Source organism: Haliotis rufescens, unplaced genomic scaffold (genome assembly GCF_023055435.1).
Source record: "Haliotis rufescens isolate VD_foot unplaced genomic scaffold, xgHalRufe1.0.p SCAF_1, whole genome shotgun sequence".
Lineage (NCBI taxonomy): Eukaryota > Metazoa > Mollusca > Gastropoda > Lepetellida > Haliotidae > Haliotis > Haliotis rufescens.
In genome coordinates, this window is record NW_025963779.1 from 60,255,247 (window position 1) to 60,275,744 (window position 20,498).

Consider the following 20,498-nt stretch of genomic DNA (forward strand, 5'->3'; position numbering starts at 1 on the left):
AACAGCCAATCAATAGTTCTATCATAGATTTATGTGACCACGTATTTGATTGGCTTCAGATAGAGAATCGCCCAATCGCATTCGAGCTTGCAACCCCAGAAATGGAGAGCAACATGGCAGCTGCAGAGAGTGGCTATGTTGTATTTCAACGTGGAAAAGAGGTGTGCAATGATTAATAAAATCTAAAACTTGTAACTCAGTTCAATATTTAAATGTACCACCCTGCTATTTTCATCGTTATTTAAAAGTGCACCGTGTTTTTTAATGCATAGTTCCAAATCATGTCCATTATCGCAAGGCACTGAAAAAAACGTGCGTGCGTTTCAAATCGTCACAAGAGAACGTATACGGTACGATCGCCTGTTCTGTAGATGTTATGCCGGGAAGTCTTGAAATGGAATATCACGGAAATAACACTGACCGTATTTTGAAAAGGTGTCACTGCAGTCTTTCGGAGGAAGTTAGTGTAAACCGCATGTCTCATCAATGATAAATAACTTATGGGCCATTGTCCGTGCTGTCATAAGATATTAAGGCAACATTGCTGTTTACCAGGCGCAGCTTATAGTGCTAATTGCCTCAGGCTGCTCCTGTGGTTCTCACTTCACTACTTTGTTGCCTCTCGATCTTAAAGGTTAATTACCACCAACTCTATCCTGTCCCTGGGCGGTCGGGTAGCCTAGTGTTAAAAGCGTTCACTCGTCACGCCGAAGACCCGGGTTCGATTCCCGACATGGGTACAATGTGTGATGCCCATTTCTGGTGTCCCCCGCCGTGATATTGCTGGAATATTGCTAAAAGCGGCATAAACCATACTCACTCACTCACTCACTATCCTGTCCCTTGGATCCCCTTTCCTATCAAGCACCCCTTTACAATCATTTAGGTTAGATACCCCTTTTTGATTGAATGCCTCTTCGCGATTCCTTAGGGTTGGGCACCCCTTGCAAATCAACCATAATCAACAAATTAGGGATAGGCACCCCCTTGACGATTCTTAGGGCAGAGACCACAAAATCTTATAGGCTACATCATCTTCATACAAAAATCTTATGCTGATTTTGCACCCGCCTCAAGTGCACATAACAGAATAGCGTAGACATATTTGTAGCACCTTTGCAGCTTGGTGAATGAGTGATGATGTAAAGTTTGAAACCTGTTTTGTTGTCTTTTCAGAGTGATGAAAGTGACATTTGGGATGACACTGCCCTCATTAAGGCATACGATAATGCAGCCTCCATTATGAAGGTATGTATTGTGTAACAATGGAAACAACATCTTATAATTTATGATCCATTCAAAATAACTAAATTTTGTAAATGTTGTAATGACTTTATGCGATGAATGATGACTGAAATCAACGCCATTTCTTTTTTTTCTTTTCTTTTTGTCCAAGTAGGCTCGATTAGCAGAAAGAGAAGGAGGCACCAATGAGAATGGGGAAATGGTTGCTGAGTCGGTGACACAAACACAAGAGGGTGCAGCAAAGAAGAAAAAGAAGAAGCATCGACCAAAGAAGAAAAAGCAACAGCAAAAGGTGGGGAAATATCATTATGATAACTACTAGTTTCATAAATACTTGATCTCAAGCCTTTGAGTCCAGATGTAAGCATGGTTTAGGAAAACAGATAAAAAATGCGTAATTAAGAAAGAAGAAGATAAATGACTTAAAACTCAACAAGTCCACAGATCATTTTGGACTAGTGGTTTATGTAACACAAGAACTTAAGTAGTCAGTAATTTTCTTAGGACCAACAGCCTGTTAAGGTGGTGTTGTGGAGCCACTGATATGTCGTCTTCCCGAGGCAAGGGAATTAACTGACTATAAAAGTCAAGTTTCCACCCTGGCCGAACTAGGCTGGTATTATGGAGTTACATTTTGGCTGGACTAACAAGTCCATGCATAGTCCAATTAAAATCGCGCACCGAAATCGAAATCCGGTTAGTAAACTGGCGTGCAGATTTCAGTCGATTGCATGATTTGCAAAGCATGTGCACCGCCAACTCGTTGTCAGCAGATATTTTCCAAGTCTTTTCACATTTTTAATCAAGGTGTTCACGTGATTTGATGCACTTTGCGAGGTAAGACCCGTTTTACCACAATATAGATGTTGATTATCCATCAGATCATCTTGACTGGGCGCCGCCATTTTGTTTGATACAAATGCAAGTTATACGAGAGCTGGAATCTGATTGGTCTATAGGAGAGGCTTATAAGGGATATGACTCGTAATAACCAATGGTGACGCTACGATCGAGACCAGGAATTCCAGCCTAGTTCGGCAAGGGTGGAAACTGGACTTTTACAGTCAGTTAACTCCCTTGCCTCGGGAAGATACTGATATGTTTGTTTGACATTATGTAAATAGTCAGTTATCAGGCATCTTTTTATATACAAAAGGGGAACTTTCCTTGCCATATTGCATGCATAAGTTATTGTCATGTTAGCTTCATTTGATGTACAGTCATATTGAATGATGAGTGTCCTAGTTCATTTAGTGTGAAAGTGGCAAACTGTGATTTCAAGATATCTTCTCAACAGTGGAAGATCGGAGATTCCTGCCGAGCTGTGTTCACCGAAGATGGCTTGCTCTATGATGCAGAGATCATTGGTATTGATGAGGCTGAGAGCACCTGCACTGTCAGATACACAGAATATCAGAACGAAGAAAACCAGCCACTGGATCGCCTCCTTCCACCGCGACCAACTTCTAAACCACACACCAATGTGTCACTCAGTGAGGTAAGTTATGATAAATCAAAACCACTTAGAAGGGCGAGGGCTCTGTTGCTTCTTTGTCAAGGGTCCAAGCATTTGTGTGGGCTCCAATGCTTCACATTTGGACTTTCTGCTTTTGTGGGTGGGGGAGGAACTCCAATGCTTCACATTTGGACTTTCTGCTTTTGTGGGTGGTGGAGGAGCTCCAATGCTTCACATTTGGACTTTCTGCTTTTGTGGGTGGGGGAGGAACTCCAATACTTCTGAGTCAGAGTAAGTGTGGTGGGGGTGGTGGGGGTGGTGGGGCTGCTTTGGTTTTAGAAACCTTGATAGTTGTCAGAGACAAGAATATGTGAACGAGTTTTTAAAAAAGCAGCTTTTCAGAAGGCAAAGCTCTAGCACTTGTTAACTCAAATGTAGCCTCGAAGTCCAGAGTAGCATGCTTTGCAGTCAGTGATCTCTGCTTTGGCTTTAGACACACTGTCATCATGGATATATGCTGAATTTAAATGTCATGTGTGAGGGTCCATAAAATAATGATGAACACAGCCAGGAAATATTCAAATATGTCACTGTGTGAAGGCAAGTTTGGTAATTGGACACCTTTCACTATTTCAATGGTACAATAGTCAGTGTAACAATTGCTGTACCACTGCAATTATCAATGCACACTCAATAGTTACATGAACTCACTAAGTCTACTTCAAGAATAATAGTCTGTCATAGCTGGTATTTGTCAAACCTTCTGGAGTTGACAGTAGTCAAAGGACTATATGAATGTGAAAAGCTACTTGAATATTTGTGCCTGTGTATGCTGTCAGTGTGTAAACTGTTTGTAGGCTTGGTCTGTAATGCTGTGTGTTTGTCCCTAGACTGACAGCAATGATGTCACAATGCAGAATGCTGCCCCCCAAAGAATGGGTGGGCGGGGCAAGTCCAGTGGGGCGGCCCCTGACCACCCTTCCAGAGCATCATTTGAATCTCACCCATTCTTTCAAGGAATGCCATATGTAAGTCTCAGGTTGTTACTTTTGTTTCCTGATTAATCTGAGGGCACAGGTGGCCCAGCCGTCTAAGGTGCTGCAATTTGCTGGACAAACTTCCCTTGTGCAAGTCAAAACCTATGATTGTAGATTCAAATCCTGATTCGCCCCAATTATGTTTCTAGGTTTGTCAGCACCATACCCCTGCTTGTGGGTTTCACCAAAGTAGTAAACATCCGAGACCTGCATCACTTTGGGCTTTCCTCCCACATTAAGCTGACACACCGTGATATAACTGGAATACTTTTCAAAGCGGCTTTAAACCCAACTCATTCACTACTGCATAATCTGAAACTTTGTTATTCACAATATAATCTAGTAGTATAATAATGTCTTACAAGGGTTTTACCTTGACTTACAAAACTGGAGGTCCAGTGGACCCCCACACACACACACTTATTAAATTCAAGGAAATATGAGGGTTTTGTAAAGTAACAAAATGAGGAAGTGTTCTGTACTGTAAGATTTGATAATTACCTCGATTACAGGAACTTTATATTTCTTGTCAACCATTTGGTACAATGAATGTTACTGTGCATCCTGAAAGACGCACTTTTCCATTTTTTCTGTGTCCATCCTATACATTTGTGCATACTGAAAGCACATTTCTGTGCCTGATTTAATGGATTGGGTGGTCAGGCTCAGTGACTTGGTTGAGAGCATGTTAATGTACCCTGATCGCAAGGATCGTTGCTCATAGCATTGACCACTGGTTTATCTGGACCAGACTTGATTATGTACAACTACTGCATGGAGATTCCTGGTTATAATAGGTTCGCAGAAATCACTGCTGGTTGTAAGTACCAATTTGGTTGATTGTGTGTCAACGTACGCCATTGACTAGGGTCATTGTGATATCAGTCACTGGATTGGTAACAGGCCACTGGAATAATGCTGAGTGCTGCATTAAACAACAAACCATCAAATGATAACATATTTTGTCTTCCCTTTCACAGCCTCCATTCAGGTTTCCATCAAACCACGCTGCTCACGCAGGAGGACCGGTAAGTTTACAATTCCAGCAGTAATGACAAGTTAAAGAGGAAAATATTGAACAATACAAAGTTAATTTGATTTTCTCAATATTTCACGGGTTGATATACATTACTTTCCTCCATCACATGTGAATACATACACAGTGCTCCAGGTAGATGCCGTATCGGTGTATTGTATGGATGAAAACTAGTGAAAAACAGAGGGATTGCAAATTATAACCATATCGAGTATGTGGGCATACAATACAATACGCTCTCATAATTAATTGTCCTTCTCCAATGATTGTTAAACTTCTGTTTACCACATCAGGCATATCCGTCTGCTTATACGGTAAATCATCATTTTGTGTCAGCAGCAAATGCAGTTCCTCCCAATCCTGCATTGTGATTGGCTGATAATTACACACTCGCAAATTCTCTCATCTCAGTTATGTTTCCGCTAGTTTGGTACCAAAATCCAAATGTTCAACTCAAGTTCTTTGAATAGTGGCCATGGAAAGTGTGTTGACAAATTTCTTCCAACCCTTGGCCAACAGATTTAAGTAGGAATAGTCTACAAATAGTCATACGACCTGATATACTGGTGGGCAGGACAGGTGGAAGGTATAGCTAAAATTGCAATGTATAACTATTTTATCACGCCAGTACTCATCAATTCAACTGACTAGCAGTACAGTATTTATTGGTTTGAAAAGAATTGTCTGGTACTCATCCGTTCTGATAATGACCAGTACTGTACTCATATGGTTGAAACATCTGGAACACTGCATACAGACACTCAGCAGTGTAGTCACAATTGTTGCCCGAGGAGTCAAGCCAGGGGCTGGTTCTAGTGTCAGGGAAACCAGCTAGTGCTCCAAACAATGAACACTCTGATTCAACACACTCATGGCAATATTTCATGTTCTATATATGCCACAGCCTTGCATCTATCTACTCTTCATATTGCTTCGGTATCAGGCCTGAGGATTGTTCTAAAACAATTCAAGCACGAAATTGGGCTCATTTGATAAGTTACACATGACTCATGCAGGGTTAGAAACTAGTCCACTAGTCCTCATAATGATAACATATAGCAAAACCCTTAAAAATGGCCAATTTCTACTAGTCCTTAGGATACTTTTACCATTGGGCAGTTTGGTAAGGACTACAGGACTAGTGCCAATTTCTAACGCTGCTCATGTCATTACTTGAATGACATAGACACAGGTCCGGTGTTTTCATGGGTGATAGGGGAACATAGTTATACAAACCCAGGAATTAGCAATGGAGAATTTTGTGTTTCGCAAGGTAACTGTTTGGGTAAACTTTGTCCGCTAAAACGTGGCACTCGTGTGTATGATGACTAACATCTGTTTTGGGGGTTTCTTTTTTAGAGAGTGCCCCCGATGCCTCCACCGCCGCCTCCTCCCCCACTGATGTCTGAGGATGTCGTGAGCGATGACGAGGCACTTAGTAGCATGTTGATATCGTGGTACATGAGTGGATATCACACAGGATATTATCAGGTACTCAGAAGGAATATTCTCTTAGATAACTGAGCTTCAGCAAACAATACTGTGCATTGTTATATCTCCATTAGGATCTTGCAATTCCATTGGTTAATCCATGGCAATGTAGATCCCCAAATCACTTGACTGACACTGACCTTTTATATTGACTCGTCACATGATCAGTAATGACCTTTCATGTGATGAATATTCGCTCTCGTCTACTAGAAAACAAGACAGTGTCTGGTGGTAACATTTCACGGTTCAAAGATTTTGGAACGTATAGAGGACTGTTAAAAGGCTTCATAGACTTTATAGTGAAATTCGGTATAACAAACCAAATGATAGCTCTTTGACGAGGTCCGTGTGGGAAAACAAGGTCCCTGTTTTGGCATATTGACCTCATCAAGAGTAATTATTTGTGTATTGTACTGACTCACAAATGAAAACACATCATCATGTTTTCAAGCATCAGACATGATGTGTTTTTGTGCTCAAGTCCATCTCGAAACACATCAAATGAGATTCGAACCTGAACAAGAACATTATTGTGTTTAATTACATCATGCCTAAATACACAGAACTTCATTGGATTTTTGTGGACATTTTGCCAAATATGACAAAACATTCGGTATATATGCTTCTGTAAAGTTATGCAAGTCCATGCCCAGCTGATTACTTGTTTTACAGATTTGTATTTCACTTTTTAGTCACAGTTAATCTCAGAACATCAACATGATGTCTTCAACTTTGCCACTATGGTCCTTGTCACTTGAAATAGAATCACAAAATGTTGCAATCATTAATGAACAAAGATAGCTGCATGTGTGCTAATATGTATGTGAAACCAAGCCATTCTGTCAATCAAGGATATTACTTACAGTAATGACAAAAATTGCAGAGAGATATCCATTTTGCTCATGATAAACATCACTGATGTTTAGTCACATGGTTAAAATCCAACTGAGGATCGGCAGTCAATTGACTGCGACCAGTCAACATGGGGGGGAAGTATTAAGAGCGCTATTCGCCCTGTGACCATCCATACATTTCAACACAGCAGAAGACCTCACAGGCTTGTTGACTCTTAGGTTTTCTTGGAATTGCCATCAGAGATGTTTCAGATGTTTACTCAAAGATTATTGACATCAGATATTATGGACCTCTCTCAAATGGCCCTGAGAAGTCTTGCCCCTCATTCAAAACTCAAGGTCATTAAATAGAAAAGATGTTTTAAAGATGTTTAAACTTAATATGCCTAAACTTAATATGCCTCAACTTAATATGCCTCCTCCAGTTTGGGACCCTACTCTTAAAAGGCTTTGTTCAAGATTAGTCAAAAGGTTAACATTCCCATTGTTGTGAAAATTGTCAATCATGTTATATCATTGTCAATTTCTAAGGCACAGTTGTATATTCATTGCAAGTTGCCGTAGCAGTTTTATATATACAGTCCTGAGATTTGGGTAATTGTTGGATCCATAGAAGTTGTATTGATTCAGGTCAAGTTCTGGAAGCAATTGTTGTGGACTGGACGTTTTGTGTTACGTGAAATTCTTTTTAGCTTTGAGGAAATTCCTACTTCTGTTTTTTGCAAGTATTTGCAAACACCTGGAGTTCAATCAATAATGTTATGAACATGATGGATGCAGTATATGAGCAAACTGTTGCAGCTTTGATTCTTCACTGTCGGAGGGAATATAATATGCGGAGTGTTGTGTGTTGCAGGGCCTGCAGCGGGGACGGCAGCAGCAGCAGGGAGGTGGTGGTGCTGCAAGATAGCAACATCATCACTGCATCAGCTCATCACTGAAAGATGTAACTCAAAGTTACGCAATATCTGAAGAGATTCAGAATGAGTGTCATGTTGTAACAAATAGTGCTTGTGTGTTAATATTTGATATCATGTTTGAGAAGTGGAAACAATTCTGGCGATCTGTTCATACCATAGAGGCATCTATTGCGTAACCCATACACCATTTCAAGGTTTCATATTGCCTTTGATATCAGAGGATATTTGTGACTCACTATATTTTGTTTTGATATGAAAATGATAGTCGTGATTTCTTTATTGAAAACTCAAAAAGCAAAAAGGCATTTGTTGTTGGCATTGCATAGCCAGTTCACATTTGTTTGAACGAAGCGCAAGGTTTCAGCCTATGACTGGCAAACCGACGTGAAATATGAAATCTGGCATGTCATGTTATTGCCTTCAGGCAATGTATTCACTTGTCCATGTTTGCTGTAAAACATTTATGGAGTTTTTGATGAGTTTAGAACGCACTCCTGTTAATCTTTATGTAGGGGCCAGCTCTGAACCTAGACAAGATGTTATGACGTACTTCAAGGTTAATACTCACTCGTATCTCTCGTAAATATACGGTATGGAAAGACTCCTCCAGCAGACACTTATACAACAGGGTAACTAGGATGGTGCCTTAGGCTATGTCATCTCCTGAGGTGACAGTGAATGATACATCTTCGTGATACTTTGATGGACAAGAGATTTTACCGTGACGTACAAGTGATGGTTAGAAACAACTCAGCTGTAGGTGATGTCTGAGATTGTCAACTGTTATTGCTTACATGGTATTAATGGTGAACAGCAACACCATTGATCAGCACACAAGTCTAAATGTGTTTCAAATCTTCGTTTTGCTTGTTATTTTTGTTTTAGTATTTGTTTAAGCTCAAGACAGGTCATACAAATCAGGTTCATTTTTCACGTAGGTGAGACAATGAAATGTGTTTTAGGTTACCTACTCTTGAAAACATCTTATGCCGGTAAATATCAGACCTTGTTTTATGTTAGGCAGTTCCTTTTAATTGAGAACATGGCAACATGAATACCAAATCAAACAGTATTTCTTTACATCAGGTGTTAATTGCCTGTATATAATAATCATCCTCAATGATCCAGGATACTGTCTCCATTCTAAGATAGATACCTTGGTTCCATTTACTGCCTCAGATTCATTTTAATCAAATTCAATTGACACAATGCAGGAATTGTCAAACCAGTCAAATTGCACAGATATGTGAGAGAATTCTATGGGAACTTACTGATAAGACTCATTGAGATGGCCACATCGCCACTTACAATGAGAGAATGGAGATGTGCACTGGATGTTCAAGGTTGATAAGCATGAGCTTGTGTGAAAATGTGGTTCACATTTACAGCTGTGACATGACAATACAATTAATTAGTAATAATAGCAAAATTAAATTATGTGATATAAATATATTCCTCAATTCATCTTAGAGTTATTAATTCTGAGTCACTAATGGGTTTGTAAATTGTATTTCATATTTGCAAGAGAAAAGCGTCCAATGTTTGTGGTACTTTGCTTCAAGGAGTACACATCCAATCTGGAGATATGATTTTTTTCTACCAGTTTCTTGTAATCAAATTGTGACATTTCTTATCTAAGGTTTGACTTAAATTACAATATTCTTGTATATAACATGATAAAGAACAAAGTGAAAACATTCAATTGCTTTTGTTATTTTGTCTTACATAGTTTGTTTGTTTTCTATCCTCACGTACATCAATACACCAGCAATATGATGTGTAACCAATGGAGTCTGGGCCAGACAATACAGTGATTGATGTCATGAGCAATGATCCACACCTTCCTCGTCTGATGGTATTCAGTCAGAATATGATAAATCCCCAGCAGCTTCTGCTTCTAAGTGGTGATTAACGGGTCAGACTTGAGACTGGGTTCCCTGATGCCATATCTTGGGACTTTGCTTGAAATATGAACCACTTGTTAATCTGACTTTTACCTCATTTGTAAAATTTTGGGTAGGTGGATTGGTAAACAGTGCAATCATAATAGCAAATATAAATGGGTTAAAGTCAAGTGTGAGTACAACGCTACCTTGGGCACTATTGTCCACAGTTCTGCTGCACCAATGTTAATACAACCAGGTAAACCAGTCATACTCAACCCTATTGTTTGACACAAGCAGGTAAGCTACAAACCCTGGTCAGGTACAAAAGCATTGCTTTAATACTTTACCCAATACTGATTAAAACATCACGAACAGGCATCCCCAGAAAGCACCCTCATTCCACCTTAAAAATATCCGCACACTCATTCTGTTGCCCATTTGTTCCTACTGCACGTTCATTTCTCTAGGTTTTATATTTTTCAGTTCCTACTCTGACACCCTCGCAGTGATATTGCTGGAATATTGCTAAAATGTTAGACCAAAACTTTGTAAACCAACTGATAAAGAATAAGGCCTCATGAGGTACACCACGTACGCCTAGTCCTGTCAAACATTTAAGCTTCATGTGAATCATCTGTGGACCAGGTAATGCAACATGCTTTGAACAGTAGATGAAGTTATACCCGGTTGTTTTCAGAAGCAAATTCCCAATGCTTCAAATTAACCAAAAAAAGTGGATGAAAATCAAATCAAATTAATATTTTGTGGCATTAGATTTACTACTTTAGCAAAGTTACACACAGAGGAACACGTTATTCTGGTCCCCAGGGGAAGTCAGGAGAAAGGGGTTTAATGTTGCCTTCAAAATATTGTGCATGTGTATGGCTGTTGGTCCGGACTTTTATAGCGAGGTACATGCCGCAGTTTAACATGGATACGCCTCTCACACTGTAAACTGAATTCGTATTTTATTCCCATAATGACAAACAGGGTTACCACAAGTACAATCGTTGAACGTCTTTTGGTATGACGCAGCCCGGGATCGAGCCACCGACCTTCCACTCTACTGGCAGACGCTCCACAAGACCACGGAGGCGGTCGCGGCTGTTTTCAATCCAGGGCACCTGGCAATTTAGAAAATCTTTAACAAAATTCCTGTTATGTCCGATTGGAGAACTCGACTGCCATCTGGTCGATATAAGAATCAATTGCATCACACACGCCCGTGCTACATCTGCTACAACCGTCAGACACTAGGAATCCAAGTCCGACACAACACAGATAGACACGCAGCCATGAGGGTCGTTCTGCTTCATCTCATCATTGCATGTCTTGGATATCATGGTAAACTGGGCAAGTTATTAAGTTACTAACTTTTATATTATCATTTGGAACCGAGCGCTTTAGCGTATAAACAAATGGAACGATATCAAATATCACAGTAGGTTCAGTGTTCACTCTATAGGAATTTTTTCACATGGGCCCTCTATGTGAAAATTTCAAATATACCAGAGGTACACCCACACTTGCCCATACAGCACACTGTTCAAATGCCCTATTGTATTTGAAAATAGATGTATAAACAAGAGGTCTCTACAGTGGAAGGATATCAAATATCACAGTAGGTTCAGTGTTCACTCTATAGGAATTTTCTCACATGGGCCCTTTATGTGAAAATTTCAAATATACCAGAGGTACACCCACACTTGCCCATACAGCACAATGTTCAAATGCCCTATTGTATTTGAAAATAAATGTATAAACAAGAGGTCTCTACAGTGGAAGGATATCAAATATCACAGTAGGTTCAGTGTTCACTCTATAGGCATTTTCTCACATGGGCCCTTTATGTGAAAATTTCAAATATACCAGAGGTACACCCACACTTGCCCATACAGCACAATGTTCAAATGCCCTATTGTATTTGAAAATGTGGGCCTTTTCAAATTTAGAGGCTAAAGGCACAAGGCCCCACACTAAAACTATCCCTGTAGGTTTATCTCCTATTTACCATGGCGACAAGAACGGTAGTCTTTTTGGAACGCGAACTTACACATGGCAACATAGGTCAACGATCTTAGAATGTTCCGAAAAGGGATCAAAGGTAGTTATTTGGTTGGTTTGTTGTTTAATGCCACACTCAGCAATATTCCAGCTTTATAACGGCGCCCCCCATTGAAATATTTTACTCAGTCTAGTTATTTATTGGAAAACGACGCAAAATGTCATTTATTGGAAATCTCCGCGACAAGTATTTCTTGGATATCAACTGGACATCTCTCTTTGCAAGGGTCACAGGTGGCTGTCGAAATGGTGACAAAATGCTGAACTAATTTATTTCTACAACAAATTTTATTAAACAGGAGGCGGTCGTGTAGTCTATGGGTTAAAACGTTAGCTCGTCAGTCCCGGTAAAGCCCATTTCTGGTGTCCCCCGCCGTGATATTGCTGGAATATTTCTAAAAGCGACGTAAAACCATACTCACTCACTCACTTATTAAACAGCAGGAGTTTAGGTTTTGTGAAGTTGTACACATGTGGCAGTTCGTTTAAAATATCTCCCCAGCAGTAATACAAATTACGCATGACTGTCTCTCCACCCCGAACTTCGAAAAAGACTGAACTTGACTAACTTTCCTTACTTCTCGCTGTCCTTGGCTGTTAAACCAGTTGTTCACGGTGTCAGTGCTATTTACAAATTACCCAGAGGACAATCCCTATCTGTAGTTAGGTTCAACACTAACCCGATAATTTACTGAGGATACTGGCACAACCATCGACGCGTAGACCGTCGATAGATCGATGTTTCATACAGACGGAATTTGTGTTAAAAGGCCTAATATAGAAGAGGACCCATGAAGATCCAAGTTAGAATTGATCTTAAGCAACCCATGCTTGCTGTAAGAGGCGACTATGCCTGTCATAATAGGCGACTAACGGGATCGGGTTGTCAGGCTCGCTGATTTGGTTGATGCATGTCATCGTATCCCAATTGCTTAGATCGATGCTCATGATGTCAGTCACCGAATTGTCTGGTTCAGACTCGATTATTTACAGACCGCCGACATATAGCTGGAATACTGCTGAGTGTGGCGTTAAACAAAAACAAAAAACAAAACAACAAAATAATATACTAGAGGTATCAATAGGAAAAAGGCGGAAAATGATGCCTATTCTTAACCAATCAGAATCAAGCTTAAGCATGCTTCAATGTTATGGTAAAATGTCGTGACCTTTTATGACTTATCGGAAAAGTTACATACACTCTGACAATGTATTTTCTGATTCCTGAACTGAATAAGCCCAAATTATCAGGGCTTGAAGTGAGAGTTCATTACCAATAGGGATTCCAGTGCAAACGTCCCCATACAGTACCCTATGCTTGTAAAACATTTTCGCCTTGCTGGGTGAGGTGAAATGGGGTTTAACGTCGCGTCCAAGATTATTGCGCTTATATAGCGACGTGCGTGTACGTGTGTGTGTTTGTGTGGCTGCTTGTACTAGTCCGGACTGATGCCGATTTATAGTGCTAGCTCACTGAGATACCATGCCGTAGTTTAACATGACTACCCCACTCAGACACAGTATACTGACTCCGAGCCGACCAGTCCTTGTTTTAGCCCCTTAATGCCGAGCGCCAGACTGGGTAACAACAAGTACCATTTTTTAACGTCTTTTGGTATGACGCGGCCAAGGATCGAACCCCGGACCTTCCGCTCTCCGGGCGGACGCTCTACCACTAGACCACGGAGGCGGTCTATTGATCGGTAGTCGTACATTGTAAATGGATATAGATCGATTATTTAATGCCTGTAGAAGCTCTATGCATAACTTATATATAATGCAAACCAAATTTGATGCGTGTGACTATTGTGTTTGGTTTAATAAAGTGTTTGTAAATATCTCTCGTTTTCATTAATTTCTTCAGTTGCAAATTGAATGACGTCTCGCGATATTTTATGAATGAAAAAAGTAGTCCCGGTGTGACAGAGGTCACCGTTATCCAATCAAAACGAATAAAACAAGGTCAACCTTGTACGACACACGTGTGACGTACGGATTTAGAATCTTACCACCTGTATCTTCACCACGTGGGTAATAAAGTGTAAAGTCATTCCGACCTCACGTCACAATAAGATTCGAATGAACACAGCAATGTCGTCCGGATGACGTAAACGATACATTGTTGCGCGTGAAGTGAGGTTCGCACTGGTACCCATGCGACCGGCCTGTACGGATATCATGACGTCACAGTGTTTCATATGAAGTCATCTGCTTGTAACGTCATAATTGACACTGATTACATTTGAGTCACAACACCACATTTCATATTTCCCTGACAGTAAGTCTGTACAAGTGGATATATATAGAATACTAAACGAGCTCCCGTGTAATACCAATTTTATGAAACGAGTGAATAGTTGTGGTATCTGACGAGCGAAAGCGAGTCAGATACCACAACTATTCACGAGTTTCATAAAATTGGTTGTACACGGGAGCGAGTTTAGTATTTTATTTATTACTTGCAATTTATAACGTTTTTTGAATTATACTGTTGAGTATGAATAGGCTGACACCTACATGATCCACGACATAGTCCAATTGAGTTTAACAGAATAATACTTCAAACACGTCAAAAGTTGAAACGTATGAATTTCATACCATACAACGGGTCTACCTTTAGAATTCACAAAATTATCGTAGGGCTAAGACTTTCGCATCTCACATACTTTAACTTAGACCAACGACTGTCGTTGCGGTACAATACGATCGCCTTGTGGAACGGGCCTTGCACCTCAAAGTTTTCAATAACGTCACAATACCCGATGACGTAATTTGTGGAATTTTGATGCAAGATCCATCGGCGAAACAATGCCATGTGACGTCAGCCTAGCAACAAGGTTGCTGTGGTCATCGAGTGTGCATAACCTCCTCTCAGTGATCTATCAACTCCACACGCAATGTCGTTGAATAAGCCAAGGGATGTTGAGAGCTTTCAATATTTGTTCGTGAAACGTGTTCCGAGAGTACATAAGCACGCGTTTTGGTATTACACAATGTGTAATAAAGCTCTATGTTTATTAAACGGGTGATCTCTTCACGGGCAAGTAATAAAATATGTTTTACGAGCTGAACGCTCTTGAACACCTTTGACCTTCGACCACGTGGTATGCGCGTGCCCATTCAGCTCATACAATCCCGCAGACCTCACAAGTCACTCAAGGTAGAAAAAAAGCAGAGTCGATATAAGCTATAGAGAGAAACGCGTCGAGAAACTAACAGTATCCACATGACGTCAGCAATGACACCTTTCAGCTGCCCGCCATGAAATGATACTGTTCCGAGTGGCGTTCATACGCTCAATGACGGTCTTTTTGGCTAACCTTATAACAAGAAGCCTGTAATGTCGCATACATATACACCGATGGGCTGAAGTATATGCGTTAAGAAAAGGTAGTCATGCAACGTGAGTGAGTGAGTGAGTTTACTTTCATGTCACGTCGGGCAACATTTCAGCCATCGTGTGACTTGAACAAGTTATACAACATTTATACAAACTGTCCTCGAAGGACAGTATAATAACTACCAATGTATCACAGAGTAACTTAAAACTAGTTGTAGAACATTAAAACTATCTTATTATTAGGCAACGACACGATATAACAATGGGGCTATAGATCGCCAGCAACAAAGGTAAGGTCACCCACCATACCAGGGACCAAGGGGACTTACGGTACGTCTGCTACCTGCATGGTTCCCCAGGAGGATTTACACCTTTGCCTTATTTAATGGCGATTGTTGCAAGTTTAGCCAGAGATAAAAAGTGAACAAATATTCTGCAAATTTAAATTTTTAAATATCCTTTGAATGAGGTGGTCTTACATACTCAACAGCGCTAAGTGCAAACATTACTTAATCCCAAAACGAATCCGTCGTCAATGTGGCGAGGAAACGCTTTAAATTTTTTAAACCACTAACCTGCAACTGATCCAACCCACACCATAATCTTAGCCACTAATCTTAGAAAACATCTTAACGTCCCCTCCCACCCACCAAACACACCGCCTCGTATCAATGTTAGTCCCAATGTAACTACAAGCGAAACAAATGGCTTCATATTCCATTCTTTCTAAACATGATGAAATACACCAGGTACGTCAAGACCAAACATTCAAGGTCCATTCGCAAGACGTATGTGAACACTTAATGCAAACATATACCTGGGATCCATCGCATCATATTTTTTTAAATTGGTGGACGAACATATATTGTTATCCTTCGACACATCATTCAGCAAAAAAGAATTGTGTCTTTTTTGTCCTGTGGAGTTACACCAACAAGAACGATAAACACGTTACTATGGCATTTTGTGGCCAGGAACGCTCGCGGCTGTTATTTTGCATGACACATGGCACCTGTCATTACTTTAGAAAACCATTAACAATAATTCCTGTTTTATCCTTATCATATTGACAAAGGGACCACCGTGTAATACAGGATCTGTTTGTGTCAACACAATGATGGAGGTTCATGTTGACTTGAATCAGGATGGTGTATTCTCATTAGGAGCGATTTGTGAAACTCATTGTCTTCCGTTTGGTTGATAAACGAATCAGTTGTATTGAACACACTCATGGTTTATCTAAACTGACGCTTTCCCAGCCTTGCTAATATTCTTCATGACATTACACCAGTAGCCATCCACACAACACAGATAGACACGCAGCCATGAGGACTGTTCTGTTTCACCTCATCATTGCATATCTTGGATATCACGGTAAACCAGGTAAGTCAACTTTTATAACAATATACATTTGTATAATGCTTAAGATGCTCAAACTCACTGCCGTAAGAGGTGACTAACAGGATCGGGTGGGCAGACTCGCAGACTTGGTTGTTGCATATCATCGTATCCCAATTGCGCAGATCGACGCTAATGATGTTAATTACTGGATCGTCTGGTCTGGACTCGATTATTTACAAACCCCGGCTTGGAATATTGCGAATAGTGCGGCGTTAAACGAGATGTACATAATAACGAAACAAATTAAGAATTAGATGCTGAAACAAAAGAACATCAACTATTTAAGATAGTATTCTCCATACTAATAATTCCACTTTTATCATTTTACCCATCATTCAATGTCAGATATTAGGACATTTTGAAAATCTTACACACACTCTGACAATGTATTTACCCTGATATAATTCCAGAGCAAAACTAACCCCAGTTTCTGGGGTGAAATATGTCTCTCAGTACCCAGTGATTGTCTTCCCAAGCGGATTCAAAGGTAGAGTAGGCACCTACTACACCATGCTTATCATAAGAGCTTTTTACCCGTGGGATTCTTGGGGATAATCTTCTAGAGTTGGTTCCAAGTACCCCGTGCTTGTGGTAAGTGAGTGAGTTTAACTCCTCCGCATTTACATCATTCCAGAGAAAAACCCGAAGTGACGCATGTCTCAGACGTTTACCCCTTTGGTGAAACCATGAGCACGGGTATGGTCCTAATAAATCTAGAAACATGATCGCGGCAAACAGGGATTTGAACCAACAATCATAGGTTGCTGGCGTGCACAAGGAACGAAACTCTGCAAGCTAATTGTGGTGTCTTAGACGTCTGGGCCATCCGTGCCACCGCTTGTGGTTAGAGCTTATTACACACTGGGAATTCCGGGACAGCACATGGACCTCGTGATTGCAGTAAAAGTTTCTTATCGTGCATACTTTTGGTCAAAAGAGTACCTCTGCCACGGGTTAGCCAAATGTGACGAGAAGTCAGTTCAAAAATATAACAATATGTTCTACATCTGTTCGATTTTCGGAAAGTTTACAATTTAAGATAAGATTACTCTTCACAGTATGGGATAATCAAAATAACAGACAATTACAGAAATACAATTCGAGCAATGGTAATGGATGGACAAGAAAAAGGAAGGATTAAGTTAATCAACATGATAATCAACTTAACACAGTAGCTGTGAATTGTAATGGTGCAAACAACCAAGAAAGACGACAGGGGTGTAGAGTCCAAAAGGAACGTTTGAGATGACTTGTTCATGCCCCAACGATTGGTGAAACATTCGTTGATGGGGGATGGCAAGGTCTGAATATCAATCTCCCAATGACAGTTTGAGGGAGTTTTGCTAACGTGGCCCGTGGCCTTTGACGTCGGCGTACACGTCTATCGTCATGCCCCAGATGTACTCTAGGGGGAAAAGTACAAGACTCATGGCAGCCTTTGCATGTTTCGCTGACTGGGATAATCAGTTACGATAAGTGCACGATCGAAAAAGACAAAACGTGAACCAGCATGGCTCGCAAACGGCACCACTATTGGAGACATTACATTGTCACGGTAGTATTGTCCAGTGACCCTTTCATGGACGATATACAGTGGCGTTCTGGCAGTCATTGTGATCCAGCTCAATATCATTACAGACCCATCTCTAAATCGGTCCTGTTGCCACAGGGCGTTCGTTAGGACGCATCCACCCTTTTCAGAAAGTCCGGAGTGCATCTAGACTCATGTGAAAACATTACACGAGACCATCGTCTATTTGAGAAATGGTCTCATGTAGTGTTTACATTCGAGTTTCTACAGTCTGAACACCATTGGGTTCTGGCTTGAATGTGTCGATTTGTCACAGTGGTAAAACAGTTGGCTGTTTTGGGCTCGATACCCCATGACTGTCGTATAAGCTTTAACCTTCCTAACCTAGGGAAATCCAGGGCAGAATACACCCCTAGTACTCTTGCTTGAGTATATGTCCCCAGTGCTTGTCTAAATAGTTTTCTACCCCAAAGATTTATTAAAATGTGTGTCTTCGCACATGTGGACGTTGTTTCCATGGTTTGATTGAACGTTATGTTGCTTTTCCAGCGAGCGCTGACATATGGGAAGTCACTGGAAAAGCCAGAATCACAATGGCAGGCTTTGCCAACGTTCCCCAGTGCGAGTACGAGTCATGCTACAACTCAGACCAGTGTGGCTCTACTCCGGCCAGAATGAATCCAAACTACACCCACAACACATACGCCAAGTCCCCATGTTCCTGTGACAGCAGCTGCCTCCTCTACGGTGACTGCTGCTTTGATTACTTTGAGACTTGCCTTGGTTTCAACATATCCGATATAATGGTTAACAACACCCTTAACGTCAACACACTGGTGGAACATCTTGGGAGTGAGGCAGCTGTACTGCGCCAAAAGCAGATGTTGATAATGAAGGAGTGCCTCTCTGTCAAAACAGGCAGCAAGGAATCTCAATATTGGCTTGTCTCACAGTGCCCACATACAACCGCTAAAGGAAACATCAGCTGTACAATGTATGGCTCTTTAATCAGACAAATACCTGTCACACTGATAGAAAATCCAACCATAACGTTTTCAAACTACCACTGTGCTGAATGCCATGGTTTACAGAGACGACATGTCCGCTTCTGGAATACAAGAGCAACATGTCAAAATGTCAACATATCAACGTTGTCTTTTGAAAAAGTCCGGGAATACATAAATCAAGGTGAGTGTTCTCTAGTCCTACAGCTGAATTCTGAAGACAAGCCAAGATCGTGTATGTCAGGCCATCTTGAACCTTCCACGGAGTACCCATCCCTACCATCCCTGATGAAACCGTCACAAACAGCTAACTACGTGTTTCTCAACAAGTTTTCCAAACTCCTGTGCTCGTTGTACTTATACCCCGTGAAAGACCCACAGGATGGGATTTACAGAAACCCCCACTGTGCCCATGCAGTCAGAGGCCCAACTGTACACTATGTCCCCCTCAGGTGCATCTGGAGGTGGGGAGAGATCATTCCGGGTTTTGTGAGTATTGGATTCACTCCTTTTCCTGGGGCAACACCATATCCCGATAAAGGCTTCGTCTACAGTTTCAGCATGCTGTTTAACTTTGGGGAGAATGAGATGAGTTTGGACATCAGTGGCCGAGTGTTGAGGTCTGAGACCAGGCTATGTCTTCGGGAAGATGAGGTGTTCAACATCTACTCCCACAAGTGTGTGATCCTCCTGTGTGACGGGATGGACATGCGGCCCGTCAACGGGACCTGCCTCCTCAAGGACAAGCAGGTGGTGAACGGAACTGGACAACTCTACCCTAAAGGAGCTCACCGCTTTACTGTCATCCTCAGTGTACAAGGGAAGAAGACGTTAATGAAGACGTTTGTGAGGAAGAAACTGAAGAGTTATTTGAAACAGTTTCTAAGTGACAGAAACCCAACTGGTCGTAACGTTAGCATAAGTTATACATATTTGATGAGATCTAGAGTACATTCAGATGTTGTCACAAATGATATCAGTGTGAACAGACTCGCTACATACATTTATCAAGCCACTGTCAAATCTAATGCTCCAGTAAGTACCCTCATTAATTCAACTGGATATCTTTTCAGAGAGATTTCCCTAAAACTAAACCACCATAACGTCACAGTGTTTGATTTCTACTTGAATGATTTTAAAAAAACCAATTCATCTGTGACACACACTATTTCTGAATATTATGAATATGTTAGCAACTCGACAGAGATTTGTCCTGTCGAACACGTTTCAAAA

General features: G+C 40.9%; 1 protein-coding gene across 3 annotated transcripts; it reads left to right on the forward strand.

Annotated features, from left to right (window-relative positions):
* The first annotated feature begins 76 nt into the window (after positions 1–76).
* LOC124145065 (survival motor neuron protein 1-like) lies at positions 77–9,738 on the forward strand. 3 transcript variants are annotated; one of them, XM_046514734.2, is made up of 8 exons: positions 77–161; positions 1,177–1,248; positions 1,400–1,537; positions 2,543–2,743; positions 3,592–3,729; positions 4,719–4,766; positions 6,134–6,265; positions 7,976–9,738. In XM_046514734.2, the coding sequence occupies exons 1-8, from the start codon at positions 102–104 to the stop codon at positions 8,027–8,029; spliced, it is 843 nt and encodes a 280-aa protein (XP_046370690.1). In that variant the 5' UTR covers positions 77–101; the 3' UTR covers positions 8,030–9,738. The 3 variants fall into 3 exon arrangements, with proteins under 3 accessions (XP_046370690.1, XP_048254772.1, XP_048254785.1); XM_048398815.1 differs by lacking the exon at positions 77–161 and adding an exon at positions 362–460; XM_048398828.1 differs by lacking the exons at positions 77–161; positions 3,592–3,729 and adding an exon at positions 362–460.
* The last annotated feature ends 10,760 nt before the right edge of the window (positions 9,739–20,498 follow it).